General features: G+C 46.4%; 1 protein-coding gene across 2 annotated transcripts; it reads left to right on the top strand.

Annotated features, from left to right (window-relative positions):
* The first annotated feature begins 2,571 nt into the window (after positions 1 to 2,571).
* Positions 2,572 to 16,260, top strand: icln (chloride nucleotide-sensitive channel icln). Of its 2 annotated transcripts, none has more exons than XM_089542875.1 (8): positions 2,572 to 2,906; positions 3,230 to 3,364; positions 4,023 to 4,165; positions 4,223 to 4,297; positions 6,757 to 6,831; positions 6,893 to 6,997; positions 13,106 to 13,206; positions 15,746 to 16,260. In XM_089542875.1, the coding sequence occupies exons 2-7, from the start codon at positions 3,246 to 3,248 to the stop codon at positions 13,189 to 13,191; spliced, it is 603 nt and encodes a 200-aa protein (XP_089399001.1). In that variant the 5' UTR covers positions 2,572 to 2,906; positions 3,230 to 3,245; the 3' UTR covers positions 13,192 to 13,206; positions 15,746 to 16,260. The 2 variants fall into 2 exon arrangements, with proteins under 2 accessions (XP_089399001.1, XP_089399002.1); XM_089542876.1 differs by lacking the exon at positions 2,572 to 2,906 and adding an exon at positions 2,911 to 3,049.
* Positions 16,261 to 18,932: the final 2,672 nt, after the last annotated feature.

Raw genomic sequence — 18,932 nt, 5'->3', positions numbered from 1 at the left:
ATGAAAGAAAAATTACAAACAGCAAATTAAAGCGCGGCTAGGAGAGGTACATTGGAGTTTATCAACGAAGAAACAACTAAAATTAATAAAAATGCAAAAAGATGCTATATCACTTCGTGGAGAAGAGTGCTCAGTCTTGCTGCATACGGGTTCTCGACTCACCCGGATTGATGACCAGCACACAGCACAATATGTTCACAAACACGCAACTACAGTCACTCAGTCAGTCTTCCTTGAACAGCAACTGTAGGCGCCTCGGATTTTTCTGGGCGAATTGCGTAATTACACGTGTGATAAATTCACTTCTGTGCTTCATTACACGCTCTCGGTGCACACTCATCATACACATTGATTGGAAAAACTGTTGAACGCGTACGTTGAAAACAAAAGATGACTATATATACAACGAAAACTTATTTACAAGATAAATGCACGCTCGCAGCTTCATACACCTCGCTCCATCTTGCTTGCGCATCCGCACAGTCGAGCAACCGCACACACACTGCTCTCCGCTCGTCGTTTTCTCGTCCGCTGTCTTGGTTGTTCTCAGCTTCGCTGACAACCGGCCACTAAAAACACCCAAGCACAAACACAGAGGCGCGCACACGTGCAAGGGCTTACTTGCCGCAGTATCCCCGAATGCGCACTTTGGGGGTGAAAGGAACGCCGCGCAACTTCCGAGGGGAAGGGACACTCGCCACTCCAGTCGGAAAATTTGTTTTTGTGTTTTTATGGGGTTCAGAGCCCCAAAACGACTCAGGCTATGAGGGATGGAGTAGTACAGAGTTCCGGGTAATGTCGACCACCTGGGTCTCTTTACCATGCACTGACACGCACAGTACATGGGCGCTGTTGTGATTTGAGGCCCAGCCAGAGGTGACAGGCGAGCCAGGCAGGCGCCATCGGGCTGCATTGACCAAAGGCGCTGGTTTTCGCAGAAGACGCAAAGAACGCTGGTGTGGGGGCGCCTCGGGAGACTGCGTCGCCGTGAACAAAAGCAGCTAATCCCCTTTGCCGGAGATTCTGAAAGCGGCGCTTCTACCGAACTGCGCTACCCGTGGATCGGAGGAGACAGCGAGCGGCGGCGGCGCCAACTCATCGCCCGCTTGCCCCTGAGCAGCCCGACAAAGCGGGGGTGGACACGGCTGATTTTACCTTCCCTCCTTAAGAATTCATCGGTGACCGGCGTAACGATAGGCGAAAACAAGATGCCCCGTGCACTGTCTGCCTCCGTGTCGCTATCTCTCTAGAGATCAAAGAAACAGACACCCATCTCAAGGCGGCTCGAAACACATGCTCGCCGGTGCCGCTGTATGTCTGGAACAGGTCGCCCTTCAGTAGAGCTAACGATGGCGTGGTTTGAAAACGGCGGAACGACGCACGCCCGGACGCGGCATTTCGCAGATGTGACCATGCGGGGCTGCTTTTACCCTTTTGACTGAGCGCACCACCGACCCTGGCGTGCGGCCATCACTCACGGTTCGAGTGAGTGATTTTCCAGGGGGGTGCAGCCGCCCCCCCTTGCCCCCCCCTCCGGACGCCCATGGTCGCGGCAGGGATCGAACCCGCGACCTTGAGATCAACAGCCGAACGCCAAATCCACTGAAACGCCGCGGCGCGCGTTGATTAGAAAATGAAAGAACCCCTTAGACTCTTGAGGGTTCTGTACTTATCTCAAGTATAGCAATGAAAATCAATGGGTCTGCCCACTACACATCATCATAATCACAGCGCTTCTTTTTGGAGTGCGTTAAGATGTCAAGAGCACTCTGCATCATACTTTGATATTGCTCCCGAAGTGCAAACCGCTTTCTGCACAAGCTGCGGGGACTAACTGGAAACCGCAGAACATCTGGTGCTGCGCGGCCGGTATCGAGGGGAGCGCGCACGCTGCCGTGTTCGATACGATATATTTATTCCCGCAACATACAGGGGGCCCCAACGAGAGAATCACAGCTGCGCTCTGTAGTTTTACGTTACAATTTTCATTGTAACGTTGCTGTAATGGCAAGCAAGGGCAACGCGACGGAGGGATGGTTGAAGCGCCATACCTTCCTTTCTTTTTTTTTGCGCTCTAGGACCTGAACTGTGGTGGTAGTAAAAACTATAGAGCTCCTGAAAACTCTTGCAGTAAAAATATTTACGGTTAGTTATAGCCGTCTGTGATTGGCGGAGTCAGAGCACCCCGATCCAGCAGGACCCCAAGCAGTGTTTGGAAAGAGCCGCACTCACTATAGCCGTACGTAGAGGAAGGAAAGGAGCATGGAGGATCCTCCAAGGAAAGGAGCCACACCATCAAGACCTAATATCATCATCATTATACAGTCCGCATCTTTTTTTGTGTGTGTGTATTTTGCTTTCTGCGACCGGCCGCAACTTTGTTTTCCTTTTGGGTTTTTTTTTTTATCTTCCTCATGAACCTGGCAAATGATGTCGACGCCATGTGCATTAAAGAAGAATGTAAAATACCTTCTCCATATGAAGTTTAAGCGCAAACCTGCAATAGAGAACAAATAATTTTTGAAACTTCTCTTGTTCCTTACTACGTCTGTTGCAGTACGAAGACTCCAAAAATGCATGCTGCCGCATTACATAAGCCGACGTTACTTGAGACGTGCTCGTAGTCGTGCAGGGGCGCCTATCCTTCCCGCGCTCTGATCGAATATTTTGCATGACGGCGCGCCGTCGCCGTCCAATCGTTTCATGGTTTTAACTCCTTTCGTCAAACCAGTCAAACGCTGGAAACGCCCGTGCGTCTCAACAAGCAACACTGGAAACCGCGAAAGGGCGCACGCACGCGGCACGATTCTCGGCGAAGTGTGTGCGTGTGTGCCGTCGTCGGGCACCTGACTCCGCAAGCGTGTTCGAGTTTCTGCCCCGCCGTGAACGTAATAACAGCCGTAGCGGTACGTGCGTGACTGCATTGTCTTTGCTTTGGTAGTGTGATGCTGCGTGACGGCTTAGCGGTCTAAATACAACCGCGGCAGGCCTTGCTCGTTGTCTCGCGCAACTGAATAGGAGCAGATTGTTTTTGCTTGATGTAAACAATGTAAGTATGTGCTCGACACCAACCCGTTGGCATTAATAGCTAGATGCCCTTTATTAATAATTTAGCACTCGGAAGGACGTGAAAATAGGCCCAAGCCGAGTCGCTCGTCGACTCTCGGGCGCGGCCGAATAGCTTCTGCGTGGAGTGTTGTCGAGCGCGTCTCTCGTTTTGTTTCCGCAGATCTGCGTGCTACAACATGGTAATCCTGACCAGCTTCCCGCCACCAGACGAAGGCATCCGTCATCGTGAGGATGCGACGGCCGCTTTCATCCAAACTAGGGGCCTTGGCAAGGGAACCCTCTACATCGCCGAAAGGTTCGTAAGCGTGTGTGACTCATTTAATTCATTAAGTATAGTCACGGTGTAGTTCGAAAGCTTTTTTTTTTTTTTGTAGAAGCTCTAAACGTCATGTGCAATTGTCAAAAAAAAAAATAATAGAAACGAATTACAGTGGATCAGGGAAATGTTCCTTTACCAGGGCAGCCTACAGCCTATGCCGCAGGCACGGTGTTTGACGGCAGCGGTATTCCAACACTCATATGCTCAGTCACTTTGGTCTTTTGGGTGTGAATAAAGTTAAGGTCTCTCTCCCCTTTCCCTCCCCCCCTCCCCCCCTTTCCTTCCTCCCTCCACATTTTGCCGTCCTTTTATTTATGATAAATGATATGAAGCCATCAAGCACTCTTTATTGGATTAATTTGTTCAGCATAAAGGAACACAGTTTTAATAGGACCTCCAGCACCTATCATCAAGGCAGTAGTAGTCAATGGCTATTTCTTACACTAAATCCTCAGTGATGTTGTTTTCATTATAGACGTAGAGCTGTGTATTGCACTAGCCTGGGTAATTGTCTTATTTTGGGCTAAAGAAAGCCTCATTTTGCATACTTCAGTTTAGTTTGTTCAGTCTATTGTACATTTGTAAAATAAATCATATATATCTATATCATGTTGCACTAATTACGTATGTGCAGCCGTGTCTCGTGGGTTGGCCAAGACAGTGCGGGCTTCTCCCTGGAGTACCCATCAGTGGCACTGCACGCGCTGTCTCGGGACCTGCGTGCATTTCCTGAGGAATGTCTCTACCTGATGATCGATGGTGACCTCGGTGAAGAAGGTGAGTGTCACCCTCCTGTGTCTTCGCCACCGCTTACCCCTTCTTATTGCTGTTTAGAGCCCAACGAGAATGGAGAAGACGACGAGCAGCCAGCCTCGGAGATTCGCTTTGTGCCAGAGGACAAGACACATTGTGAGTGGCCTTGGTTGTTCATTGTGTGTAAATTGCATGCATCTGAAGTCCCCCCCCCCCCCCCCCCCCCCCTCCATCTCCTAAAAAAAACGGTAGGGCTAATCCTGGGCTAACTGGAACTCTAAGAGATGAGACGAGAGGCTGGTGGGGAGCGCTGCCTTTCTGACCACCACGTATGGTCATTGTATGACTGGCTCTAAACTCCACAAAGCATTCGTGACGCTGGTGTACTGCCCCTTAAAGAGGAGCTTTCACTAGCACTTTCTTGTCCTGCCTAACCATGTTGATCTGGAACTCCGTAATACACCCATTAGTAGGAGTGTGTCTTATGAATATGGTGAATGTCTTGATCTTGTGATGAACATGGTGACACACACATTGAAGAAAAAAGAAAGGAAGTGAACTGTTGGTATCATTCCGAGAATAGAGAGACATTGTTAATTTAATTGCTGCAAACGAAAGCACTGTTAGTGCGCTAACGCTTGATGCCTTGCTAGCAAAAAGCCGTCCTGTCTGGTGGGTGCAGCCTCCGTGCAATGTCAGTTAGGTTGGCGTCCCCATATTATAGCAGTGTCGTATGAAAAACGGTATGTCAGGATGAAAGCTATCACCATTTTCACCACCTGCTCAACTGTCTACGTGAGCACAGGATGGCTTCTGGAAAGCTACAACCGCCCATGCCGCTGATTCCGGGGCATTATCAACGGGTGTGAGAGATATAGATTTTTTCAAAAAGAGGTCCATGGGCGCCGCCTAATTGTGTGCTGGGCTGTGCTCGTAGTACAGGAAAGAGTTGGGCACTAAGCTCCCCCACGTTCCCGGCACAGCCCAGAAAACTGGTTTTGCCAGGGGTCCTGAAAAGGTTGTTCTGTTGGCAAGTGCGCGATAGTACGGGATAAAGCGTGAACCATTGCGCATCGCCACACCACCAGTCACTTATGTAGTGAGGCAAAGTGCTGCCTGCCATCCATGCTGACACAGCTTGGCGCTCGGCGGTTTGATTTGTACTTTTTATGGCGAAGCATTCAATATACAAAATAAGAATACTACCATGTGTTTGTTAAAAATATTTACAGAGAGTTGATATATTCAAGAGTTCATAATATTCATGTTCATTAAATTCAGGTTTCACTATACATTATTTAGTCTGGCATCAAGTGTCTCATCTTGTTGTAAAAGTCCCTGTCCGCTCCACTGACATCCGAAGTCGTTCATGTGGCTCGCCTCAAGCCCTGTCACCCACCCTCGACATCGCACGCCCAACACGCACCGGGATGTTGCCTTCAGCCGAGGGGGATAGTGTTACCGGGGAACTGGTTACTGAATAAGTGAACGAATCGTGAACGAAGAAGTGGCGGTGCGCTGGACAACGACGACGTTGACAGTGGGTAGCTGGGCCCTTGAGTGCTGGCCATCTCAGAGCAGCCGCCAATATAGACTTACCGTAACGGTAATACCGTAATATCCCCATAACGATATTTAAACCATTCAACTACACAGAAGGCAGCATCATCTAATAAGCTGGGGCCGCTAATGGAGCACTTGTTGAAAAGGACTTTTTGAAGCTTGGAGAATGGTATTGCTAGCTGTAACATTGTTGTGTGAAGTTCAATTTGACACAGCTATTCTGTACCCTGTAAAAGTGTGTCATTCATCATAAAGTGTGTGTACAGTAAAGTGTGTTGGCTGCTGAGCACTTGCACACAAAAATCAAGATTGGTTGCTATCTTTGCATTCCCTGTACAGCTTCCGCAATATTTTTTTATCATGACCTTCAGTAGGGACGAAGTACTAAGTTGAAACTTTTGAGGAGAAAGTTGTTCAGAAAGCATATTTCTCTAATCCTCTAAGCCCCTCTGAAAGGCTGTGTAGTTCATCAGAAGTTTGTGGTGCTTGAGCTTACTTTTATTTTCATGAATATGTGGGTTGACATGCATGCAGTGTATTGGAGGCTGAATGTGTGTCTAAGTAGTCACAGTAGATTCTGGCTACAGTTTCTGCATACCAAACAACTGCAGCCAAAGTAATGAGAATTATGTTTTTGTGAGAGGAAATAGCTGACAACATTTGAAAGGTGTGTGACATTTTACTTACTGGTATTGAAAATATGCTCATTCAAGCATGGCTCTGTTTTTACACAGAATTGGGCATCATCATGTTTGTGCTTTGGGAATTGGACATCATCATGTTTGACCAATGCTTATGACTGTGCCACTGAGCCATCTGTGATTATTGGCTTCATTTGTTGTCCTTTGATTGGTAATTTCCGGCACTTCGTGTTGAACCTGCGTTTGCTAGAAGCACACTTTGTACACTGAACATTCTCTGCTGTTGGTATATTCATTTCAGTGGTAATCTCAACTCTTGTAAGTAAACGAAGCCGCCAAATTCTACAGATAGATGATAGGTAGGTGATAAGGTAGCAATAAGGCTTAATGGTTCTTTGTCGTTCATCGCAGTGGAAGCAATGTACCGGGCTATGACTGAGTGCCAAGCCTTGCATCCTGATCCTGCGCAAGCCGGCGACTCTGACGGTGAATCCTTTGTCACCTTGTGATGGAGGAGTTCACTGTGTTATGCTGCCTTCTTTCACAGATGATGGCTGTTATGATGATGCTGATGAAGAAGATGAAGGTGGCGAGTATGATGTCCGAGCAGCCGAGCAGCAACGTGGCTGCCACCGGCTTGAGGCTCATGAAGGTACTTTTTATTTTATTAATGTAATCGTGCTTTGAGTTAGCTTTTTTCATGGCATTTGCATGCGTGGGTAGCTTTTAAGTTTTGTCAGCATGCACATGCGAATGAACTGATGTAATATAGGAGCTAGGTCAGCAAGCTGGCAAGTCTGCATTATGGTGGTGGCTGCAATAAGCCGAGGCTGAGATAGCGCACTTGCGTGTCTTTCTTCATCATCTTGGTCAGTCTTTTGCACTGTTGCCACCATGATGTGTGAATACTCTTGTATGAGATCGTTGTGTTTACATGTCCATGGATTAAAAATAAGGGTTGTAACCTGCCGTTGAACTGCAGCAGCAAGAATGGTATTTTTGGTCTTTCTAAATGAGATTGTTCTGGGATGAGCATTTTATAAATAACTTGTGTTGACCCCTGACGGGTTGAGTTTTCATTTTTACAGGCAGCACTGTAGGTTATGAGTTTGATCGAACCATTCCTCTTTAAAAACCACACTTGCAGTGGCTTTGAATTTGACGGGATATTGGCTCAGCCAACTAATATCAAACTTGTGCCAGCAAGCTAGTAATCTTTCAAGGTTGCAAGCTTGCAAGCTTACAGACAGAAGCAAAAAAAATAAAGTTAAATAATGGCTCAGTACAACAGACTACAGAAATGCAAACGCATCTATACGTGATGGAACGCTTAATGTTTCGTGTACAAAATTGCTCACTTACAGCAAAAGAACACAAATCTGCCTTTTTCACAAGATTTGAAGCTTTCTGAGGAAACCCAGGAAACTCGTTAAAAACAAACGCACTTGAGTGATGGATGCATGGTCTGGCTCCGCAAGACTCCAACTCTGCTTGCGAAGTGGCAACTGGGTGATTGGCTGTCGCTGCTGTCTGTCGCTTCCTCCTGTTGCTAACATGAACTGCGCATGTGCAGTAGAAGCCGGTCATTTGTTTTCAATCAGTGGATCTCAAAGAGGAGAGGCACATATACGCAGAGCGGCCATGTGCAAAAGCAGATTATGTATTTCTATGGTGCCACTTGAACCGTCAATCATGAAGATCTACCAGTGAAATTTTTTTACCTCTGTTGCTTAGGGGATGCCATTGCTATGTCTTCTGTAGAAGGAGCCGGCATATTCACTCAAATGTAACAAAAGTTTTTTTTCTAAATTTTTGTCTCTTAATAGGCACCTTTAGCATACCGTGTTACCGTTACCAGAGTACCGTGAGCCCGCCCACCACTGCTGAACACACGCTGATTGGTCCTGATGCTGCAGACACACGTGCAGCAGCCGGGTACATGGCACTATCTGGTGCCGTCAAGGCGATGTGCGCATGCTGCGCAACTCGCCTTGCATTGCAAATCGCATTACAATCGCATCGCCTTGCAAATCACATTGCTGGGCATTGGCTGCGCACAGGCTCCCGGTACTCCGGTACCGGTAATGGTAACACGGTGCACGGTACGCTAAAGGTGTCTAATGTTGTGAGGTTGTAATAGAGGGATAAATACGTTTTCCCAGCTTAACCGCAGTTGACAAAATTCTAAACTGCCGACTCCACCCCATGATTGCGACCGCTACCTAGTGCACGCTGACCACGGCGGGGCTTGCTCTGAGGAGAACAGAGGAACATCACTCTGGCTGACACAAACGGGCGTTTATTGCTAAGATTGGCCTGCGATGGGTCATTGCAGACGATTATCGCAAGTGGACTCAAGATAATCGCTTTATCACGAACTTTCGCCGCTTTTTAAGCGAGGCTTGTTTACACCCCTTTTTATAACTTTCTTTCCCTTTTTCATTATGCCTAATGGCAAACAGCTCGAATAAAAAAAAATATTGCTACAACAATGGTAACGCCGGCTAACAGCAAAATACTCTTAAGAAAATGAAGTCATCCGACTCACCAGCAAGGTTATGAGCGAATATTTGCCCACGCTAGGACAGGGGTGAAACTCTGAGGCTGGGCGGGATGAACTGGAGGGAGAATGTTCCCACCAAGAGGCCTTGCCCCACTGGCAGAGCGCCACGCCGGCACGTCAATGCATGTGGAGTTCCTGAGCCGAAGAGAGCTTGTGTTGCTGTGACGCTGGCACTGTCCCTTCTTAGTTAACGTAACTAGAAGTGACAATGCGGGGAAACGAACCCTAAAGAGGACGAAGTAGGGTGAGGCCCCCACAATGTCTGCCCTCACATTATAATAGAATACTGTGATTCGATTGCCTAAAGCAGTGCCGCGGTGCAGCCATTTTGAAGCAATTGCAACTGAATTTCGGTTTCCGCAGTTTTGTGACGTCATGTTGACAACACAAGTACCATGGAAGCCAAATCACAATCTATAAAAAGTCAGAATGTTCTTTGTGTTCGTTGGGGTACCATGCCTCTCGCATCATGGTGTCTTGTTCTTTAACTCTCTCGTTACCACGCCACTGTGTTTTGATCGCCGGTGATCGAAAAATTCGAAGCGCTACGGCAGCGCGACCGCGGCCGCTGCGGTCTTGCTGAGTTATTCGGTTTGTTGTTCACACATTGAACTTAAATTTCCTGCTTAGTTTATAGTTTTGCCAAAAAGCAGCAATTTTTGAGACGCTCTTGAAGTTGGGGGTGAGGCGTCGGGCGCTCCGAACAAGCCGTCAACATCGGGAATGGCGCTCGCTCGAAAAAACCCCGTTGCACGCAATTCTGCCGCGTTTACATCACATATTTTTGATGCATTGATTAGCACGGACCCTGGCGACGATGCTGTATCGTCAGGTATTATTTTGAAGCTCAAACTGCACAACGAGAGCCCGGAACGCTGGCCCATACGTTCAGTTTCCTGTTTCCGGTCCGTTTTAGCGAACCGACGCTCTTCATTATAGCCATTATGGTGATGTGGCGCCATCTAATTCGTTCTTCAGAGACTACAATTTCGGTTTCTGCGTAGACTGCAATTTTCCCATGATACGCGAATTTTTGATATGGCCTTGAAGCGGAGGGTATGGCAAGGACGCTTTGGGCATGGCGTCGTGTGTGCGGACGGTGCGCGCTCGGAAAAACCTTGCTGCGCACAATTCTACTGCATCGACTGCAATTATTATCTATGTTACGAGTAGCACAGTCTCTGGTGACGATGTTGCATTGTAGGATTTTGGTTCAGACGCTGTAACTGCGCAAAGCGATCCCGGAACGTTGGCCTGTTAGTTTCGCTTTCTTTTTTCCCATCCGCTTGTGCGGGCGCATCTTGTTCAGACAGTTAGTTCTATTTTCGACCTAGTTCGTTATTTCCCCGCGAGTCGTGCATTTTTGAAGTGCCCTTGGAGCAGAGGTTTATTGCGACATAACACGCGGTGAGGATGGCGTTGCGTCGAGCTCGGGCACTTCGTGCGCTCTAAAGAGTCCCGCTGCACGTGATTCTTCAGCCTCTGAAGCTGATTTTCAAGATTCTCCGAGCGGCAGTGACTCGGACGACGATGTTGTAACGTCGGATTTTGATTTCGCAGCTATATCGCAGCTATACTTTGTTGCGTTTTTATATTTTTTTTTCCAATTTTTTCATAAATTAAATAAATTCCAATTTGTATTTTTTCAAACCACGATTACCAAGCTTTCGTTTGGCACATAACATTAGACTTCCAATTTTTTTTGTTCGACTGTAAAAATCATATCAAGGCAACTCTCAAATGAGCCTTTTTAATACCCCTGTCACACAGGCGCCATAAAGCTCCTTTATTATAAAGGCGAGCGAGCCGGTAAAGGTAGCATTATCTTAAAGTACCGGTGTCGGAGCTACACGGCGCAGAGCCGACCTTTAGCTGCTTTCTTCTCGTGCCGCCAGGGGGCCAACACTTTCGGTTTTGTTTGCATGCTTGCGACAAAAAATTATGTTCAGTTAGCAGCTCGCATAGCCTGTCCTCCCACAGACGAATCAGGGCCCTCGTTTCTTCGTCAGTCCAGGCTGTTCGCGGCTGCCGATCAGGCTTCTCCACCCTGCTCTGCACAGATGGTCCAGCGGTGGCCATACTGATCGTGCGCGATCGCGGCCTCCGCGCACGCACAGCACAAAGCGAAAATGGCGCCTCACGGAGGCTACCAGGGTAGCTGTGTAGAGAGTATATGACCGTCATAAAAAGCAAAACGACTCTACGGCTAATAACCACCACTAAATTACTATTTAATGTAGCAGAACATGTTTTTAAATATACCAGACGTTTATTGATGCTGACCATGAGAAATATTGTGTTGCTCACTGGGAACAGGAGTGCTCCTTTAGCTCGCTGAGGGAGATCGCCGCGCTCCCTTATTATAAAGCTTGCTTTAGCGAAACGTCCTTTAACTTTTCCGTGTGACACCTCGCGCAACTCCTTTAATATAAAGAAACATTACCTTAACGGACTTTAACGCGCCCGTGTGACAGGGGTATAAGAGGCATAAAGAAAAAATTTCTAGCTCGAAAACTATTCAAGTCATAATTTTAATACTTTAATGCCATGTTTTAGAAAGAATTCGAGTTGTTTTGTATACTCTAGAATTTCTTTTACTAAATGTATTTAGAAAGTTATTGTCATATAAACACAAAACTTTTGTTGTTCTTTATTTTTTGTCGTGTTTATTGATTTTTTCCACACCATTTAAAACCAGATTTTGTGTTCAAATAAATATCATTAGAAAGTGCATTCTATATCAATCATTGTTATGCATTTTATATACTTTTATCTATCACTGTTTTTCTAGAAAAAATGTTTGTCTAAGACATAAAAAAACGGTCCTTTTCCCGAGGTAACGAAAGAGTTAAATGTGGCATCATTCGTGGTGTGGTTGTTTCAAATGTTACTGCTTGCTTCAGTCCTCACGATGGCAACACATGCTCAGTATGATGCTCAGGGGCACCTGACCCCTGAGGTGAAGAAGGACAGACAGGGTGTGGAAACTAAACATCGATTGGATCTGGGAGGATGAGGCCGTGATGCCCTCGGGAAGAACCAAGGGACCGTGCGCATCGCAGATCGCTAAGTGGGTGTCTGCCACTTGGCACAGTCTGCCTCATGACATGATCATTAGGTCATACAAGAAATGCTGTATATCAAGTGTCTCAATGGCACCAAGAATGGCATCGTCTCGAAGGTCGATAGCGAAAAGGAGGACTTAGTTACCGAGAAGTTGTCCTCCGGAAAACAAGGAACAGTGAACATTGATGAAAAGAGGGAGAGTGTTGGTCATGATGTCTACTAAAGGTAGATACTTTCTTTTGCAACTGTTCATGGTTTTGTGCTCAGTGGGAAAAATAGAACCACACAGCATGAAACCACAAACAGATGCAAAAAAAAGTATCTACCTTTAGTAGACATCTTAGCCAACATTCATTCTCTTTTCGGAAACGTTCACTGTTCCTCGTTTTCGGAGGTCGAGTTCTCGGTTACCAAGTCCTCATGGTTTTATTTTTTCCTACTGAGCAGCATGTAATGTCGCCTCTCACATTACATTCCAGTAAATACAGTAGGTTGAGAGAGAATGTGAGTGGGAATAAAATTTCTATTGTGCAGCATGGATGTCTCAAATAATTCAGAGAAAACAATCGAACCATCCGTTCTGTGTACTGTGGTTGTTTGTGGCATCGAGTGTAGTGGGTGCTGATTTGTAAATTTATTTGCCGAGGCCGGATAGCTCATTCTCGTAGTAGTGGATTAGAGGCCAGCACAGAGTTCATGTGTGTGTTTACTGTGCATGGACTCAAGCACCTCTAATCTCTGATATAAGGATGGACATGGTTTTTGCTATATCTTATTATGTTGGTATGGTATGGTATGGTATGGTATGGTATGGTATGGTATGGTATGGTATGGTATGGTATGGTGTGTGTGTGTGTGTGTGTGTGTGTGCGTGTGTGTGCGTGCGTGCATGTTCAATTGATAGCACTTGGTCCTGTCCTTGCTTCTTTTTTTCGTTTTCATGGTGCTCAAACATCATGGATGGTGTATGGATTAGGGATGTGCTGGAATCCAGCTTTGGAAGTTTTGCTGAGTATTTCTCATTCTATTATGTGTCTGTAGTTATGCATTTTGCAAAACAATAGCGCCTGTAAAAGGCAGTTTCACCTATGCAATATCCAGGCTGCAAATGCAATCATTGTGCCTTGGCAGGTAATGGTGGCAACGAATGGGAGGCTGAAGATGTTGAAGAGCCAATGGACATGGGGCAGTTCGAAGATGCAGAACCAGATCACTGAAGCAAGCTTCATTCTGTAAGTAGTGAAATGCTACACTTCGGGCTTGAAGATGTTCAGTTGTACACAACTTATTAACTGGTTGGCTTTGCTGTTGGTACCATTTCTTTACAAAATTTCAGTGGTTTTAGGTTTGAGCACCAGGCGAGAATGAGGATTTTATTACTTGGGAACACTTAAGAATTGGATGGCCTGGGACAAGCTTCATCTTGGTATAGGGCTGGCTTGGCCACTCATATCCATGAGCTCAAGTGTGCACGAAGGCAAAAAAATGGCATGGTTCTCCTCACTGTGAATGGAGCAGTGGTGTTAGGTATCAAGGCATCCTGGTCACAGTTAGCTTCATGTTTAGCTGCCTGTTTCTGTTAGTTGTGGCAATAAACTAAGACAGTTTAAAACATTTAATTGTGGGTGTGCGAGTATTTAAATTTTCAAATACAAATCAAATACGAATAGTATGTGGGAAAAATGCCTTTCAGTATTGGATATCTGTTCAGTATATAAAAAATTTCAAAAAACTATAAGTAAGCAAATGTTGTTGCTCTAGTTTCTTTGGTTTTTTTTTTTTTTCGTTTTTCAATATAGTGCAGCTCCTTGTGCCTAACTGTGCCAAACCATATAAGCTGAACCATCCTTGGGAAAATTGAGAAAATTGTGCCAAACTGCTCCAAACTCACTACTATCGAATTCGATGGCACCATGTACTGGCAGTCCAGGGATCCATAACCTCAGTTGTCGCCGCCATTTCAAAATGTGAAGGTTCATTGAAGCCTACGTGATTATAACTGTCATGTGGTATTCCATTTGTCTCTGAAGTTTTCGGTAAATGGACGCATAAAAACTGGATGGTCGCAATGCGGACTTCATGGAGCACTTTCTGTGCCATATGCGTGAGCCACATCGGTTCGGTGATATTTCGGCGTGTGTTTTCGGGCCGCTGACCGTTTCTCTCTCGCTGTGAAAACACAAGCAACACACGCATCAAGATGGAGGCTGATTGACTCCTCAGGCTTGCATGTCTTTAGACCACCTTTATTCAGCGTGATTCCGACTGGATGGCCGATTAGGCCTAGTGTTAGTCAAATGATCAGAGGTTATTGCATTTAATTACGATCCAAGTATCACTTGGTGGCGGTGTTCACACGTGCAGATTTGGTGGTCTTTATGTATATGGTACATTGCATCTGCCAGAATATCGTTTTGCTGAGCAATGACGAGCAACAGCCTGTGGGAATTGAGCCCGTGCTGACACTACGTGCGGGTACAGAGGTGATGCATAGAAGCCATTCCTTGCTATGCAGCCTCATTTTTTAACCACATAAATGGCAGTTACTCTTGTGAAGTTTGTTTTTGAAAATCTCAGGCAGCACAGCCAATGCTAAAATAGCTAGGAGGTGCCATCTGCCTGTCCACTTTAGACTGAGAGCTACAGGAGTGGATTTATGGCTTATAGGTCACTCTTGGAGGGGGTGGTGAGTATTTCAACCATCTGTTTTTTTGTATTTTTCTCTCAATGAATGGGGGTTCTGTGGGGTTTTCTTATTCCGCCCCCCTCATATATCCACCCCTGAAGAGCCATGCAGTTGCGCAGTTTTGATGACGTGCGCTTTCAGCTGCGTAACGCTTCATCTCAATTCGAAGAAATTTGGGATCAGCATTGACGACTACACTCCTGCGCAGAATGATATCGCATCTTTTCCGTGGTTCAGTTGAGACACAGTCGGATCTTTTATTACCCACTGTGAGATAGAATGCACTTTTCTGTTATTAGGGTGGAGGCAGTGTAGGGAAGGGCAAGAAGCATTGATAACGCATTGTGTCTCTCCACTCCGCATCTGTTCGGTGGGATTCACGATTAACTTGGGGGTAGCCCCACAGTGAGCTCGGAAGTGCCTGCATGACAGGACAATGCTGGGCTCGCATGGAGGGCTTTTTCCTGGTTTTTGTCGCATATGTGAGCAAACCACACATTTCGAAGATCACTCTGCATATTATTACTTATTACTCTGCCAGTGGCGGAGTAATATGTAGTAATATGCAGAGTGTCCTTCTGATTGTGTGGTTTGTTATCATATGTGGTACGTGGTAAAGCCCACTTGCGGAATGTCGCCAAGCCTAGCAGCGCCCGAATGTGATCCGCCCGCATAATAAACGACGACGTTGAAGAAAGCTAAGTTGATGCCTTTGTACAGTTTTGCTGGAAGTTTATGCTGAATCCTCCAATAATTTGCCCAGGTATTGTGGTTTTGCCGCAGTCGAATTTATGAAAGTTGCCGCAGTGTTTGATAGCTGGTGATTAATAAGAAATTCTCGAACATCCATTTCTCGGATCAGATACGAACCAAATACAAACACATTCGATTCATATTCGAAATTTCATATATACCTCTGCCTTTAACTACTGCTTCTGTCAAAAGTGTACTTGTGAAAATGCATGGCTATGGTGGATTTCAGTTGTACAGCTGTAATTTTGAACATGGTGATGGCGAAACTGAAGAAAAACTGACCTTTGTGCTCACGACTTTCAAATGCAGTTTGTGGCATTCTTGCTTTGCAGCCTTGCTGTATGCTTCTGCTACAAAAAGACCAGACACGGAAGGCTACTGCTTGTCACTTGTGCGAAGAAATCGTGGAGCACTCCTTCGCAGCGGACTTGCTCTACTGTGTGGTCAACCTGGTAAACAGTGGGGGAGGGCAGTGCAAACTTATCTCCTCTAGCAACACTGCAATGAGTGGCACCATGCATTTGCTTGCCTGCAGCCTTTGCCCTTGTGTATGAGAGCTGAGTAGACAGTGCCATCAGCTTTGTTTAGCTCGCAGACGCTGGCTATTTCAGAGGGCAAAAAAAAAATGATTTCAACGCAGTTTTTCACCCATTTTCTTGACATCACATCACATGTTGTATTTATCTTCTTTGTCACTGAGGTTGTTTTACTTGGCCAAAGAGGAAGCATGAGCGTAGGTTGTAGACATGTTTGCATGCAGCGTCCGCTACCACCTCTTAGTCTTTCTTGCTCTTCCTGCACAAGGAGGAATCGATTGCGCCAAATAAACTTTGTTATTCCTACTGCATTTTGTCCGATGCTTTTCTCTTGGAGTACTGCAAAGCACAGAACATGGATTCAAGAAATACTCAGTTTTCACACATTATTAAACAGCTGTAATTTTTTTTTTTAACAGTGATCATTGTGACAGGTGTGTCGAACATCAGTTGTGCTGTGTTCTATGAGTGAAGCTTGGCATCAAGCACTACTGTACTGGCATGAAACTATGCTCTTGGTATCAGTTATGGTACTGCCATTTTTAAAAAGCACCTTTCAGTGCTTGACCGCCTTTAGTGATAAAAAGCTTTACAAAGAAGTGGTTTCATTCAGGCCCTGGTGTATTCTAACGGCGTGAAGTACAAATTTCTTGAATGTGTTAAAAGTTATATGGAATTATATTAGTAGCCTGAAATCGTTTCAGCTTCTCTCTCAACTGTTTCCAAATTTTGTATGTGTAGTTATAAAGGCGCTCACTATAGTCTCAACATTTTGCACCTGTCCCATAAGTTAACTTGCGCCGCTGCGGTGGCTCCGTGGTTATGGTGCTCGGCTGCTGACCCAAAAGACGCGGGTTCGATCCCGGCCGCGGCGCCAGAATTTCTTTGGAGGAGAAATTCTTGAGGCCCGTGTACTGTGCGATGTCAGTGCACGTTAAAGAACCCCAGGTGGTCGAAATTTCTGGAGCCCTTCACTACGGCGTCTCTCATAGCCTGAGTCACTTTGGGACGTTAAACCCCATAAAACCAAAACCATAAGTTAACTTGCTCATTCTGCACAGAATCGATTGCCGGCACGCTACAAATGCGCACACGCAATAATACCAAGCATTCCATACGAGCCAATGCGTTGACAGCCATCGAGTGCCATGTGGCTGGTGCAGCTGCTGCTGTATCACACACGCACTGGCCCATGACACAGTCTACGAGCAGCTATGAACGGAGAACAAGCGTCAGTGCTGCCATCATTTCCGATCACTCGACAAGATATGCGTCACGCGTGAAAACTGGTCTTCTGAGCACAGCGGAACCGACAAAGCTTGCATGTGGGCACTTGTGTGGTCGCTTTGCTGAAACTGTTTCTATGCCTACACATTTACGAGAAAAATTGGATCACAGGAGCAAAAGCCTCGGAGCCAGCCTGCGCACAACTGTGTCTCACGCAGCGCGACCTGCGTTGTGGTTTTCCTGGCGTAGTTTCACTTTCGAGCCTTGGACCCGCAACAGGATTATATATTTGAATTCATCACGTTAATAAATGATTATCTGATTGATACGAGTAACATAAGATGCGCGTGGAATCGATCTGTATTTTTTATGACTTTTGTGAAAAGCGTGATGTTGTAGTCCAGGCTACAGGAATTTATATTTGAAATTACTCAGTCCGATTCGCAATCAGCTTTTAATGTTGCTATCAGATTTGAAACCAAAAAATCTGGTATCGCACATTCGTAGGTTCTAGCTTTGAAAGAACGAAGCTGAGTCACGAGTTTGAGAGAGAAAGATGGACAGCAAACCTTTGTTATGTGTTGCAGGCCCTCGCTCCTTTCCTCATGTCCCCTCTTTCTGTTTGCCGTCGTCGTCCTGGGAAATGGACTGTCCTCGCCCAGCTTCATATTCGGGAACGTATGCGGTGCACACGAGTCGGAATCGTGGGAAGTGAGTGGCACAGAGCGGCGCCAAGGGGCGTGCCTTGCGGCACGCGAGCGCAGATATTGGATAGTGGCACGGTACGCAGCGTGACCTGTGGATCGCAACGATTACTGTAAGTTTTTTGTGTCGCGTGAAAAAAAAGACCATCAATCCACAGAAAGGTCATGAATGGCAGTTCAGCAATATCCCTCAATAGGATAGGATAGGATAGGAAAACTTTTATTGTCTAACAGAAAGAGGGTAGCCAGAGGGCTACCCGCCTAGACGACGGCCGAAAGGTCTTGACTCTCGGCGGCGGCTTCGGCCAGTCGGACGAGTTGTAACTGAGTCGCCGGGTCGGAGCTCAGTAGCAAAGTTTTTTGTGTCGCGTGAAAAAAAAGACCATCAATCCACAGAAAGGTCATGAATGGCAGTTCAGCAATATCCCTCAAGTGAGGGAACAAACGCGGGTTAATGCCATCCTAGTCGAAATCGAGAGGAAGAAATGCGCTTGGGCAGGGCATGTAATGCGAAGGCAAGATAACCGCTGGTCCTTACGGGTAACGGAGTGGATTCCAAGGGAAGGCAAGCGTAACACACAACTGTGCCCATGCGCGGCCCGACAATTGGCCACCTGTGGCTGCGGCGCGGCGCTCCACAGGGCGAAGCTTTGCCCCAGGAGACTCCTCACTCATACTGCGCCAGTGAAACCCAGAGTAAGCAGCTCTCGTTGTAAAACTCGATCTCACTGATATTTCGAGATATGCCAGTTCACGTAAATCAAGGTTTACATATTTGCGCTCGAAGTTGCGCCGAAATGGTTGTATTTCCGCGCCCCACGCCTGCTCCAGAATGCATCACTTTCTGCTCCAAGAGCTGTTTCAAAATCAAAACTTCCTTTGGCTGACCCTCGCCGCCTTCGTACTCCGTTGCTTGCGACTTCAGTGGCCGCCGTAAAGCTCCGTCAGCAGGTTCCGATATCTCCACGACATCTGAGGCACTGCGCATCACTCACTGGGGTGTAATGTGACTCAAGTGTGTGGTTTATTCCACCTAGCGTGACACGTCATCG

This window comes from Amblyomma mixtum, chromosome 5 (assembly GCF_055824585.1).
Source record: "Amblyomma mixtum isolate Tamu chromosome 5, ASM5582458v1, whole genome shotgun sequence".
In the NCBI taxonomy this organism is placed as follows: domain Eukaryota; kingdom Metazoa; phylum Arthropoda; class Arachnida; order Ixodida; family Ixodidae; genus Amblyomma; species Amblyomma mixtum.
The sequence above is the reverse complement of the archived record's forward strand: the minus strand, read 5'-3'. Positions and strand labels throughout refer to the sequence as shown.

Excerpts from the sequence above, each read along its gene's own strand:
- icln (XM_089542875.1), top strand. The coding sequence starts at position 3,246 with ATGGTAATCCTGACCAGCTTCCCGCCACCAGACGAAGGCATCCGTCAT. Across the intron at positions 6,832-6,892 it reads GCAAGCCGGCGACTCTGACG|ATGATGGCTGTTATGATGAT; the intron begins GTGAATCCTTTG and ends CTTCTTTCACAG. Across the intron at positions 6,998-13,105 it reads CCGGCTTGAGGCTCATGAAG|GTAATGGTGGCAACGAATGG; the intron begins GTACTTTTTATT and ends GTGCCTTGGCAG.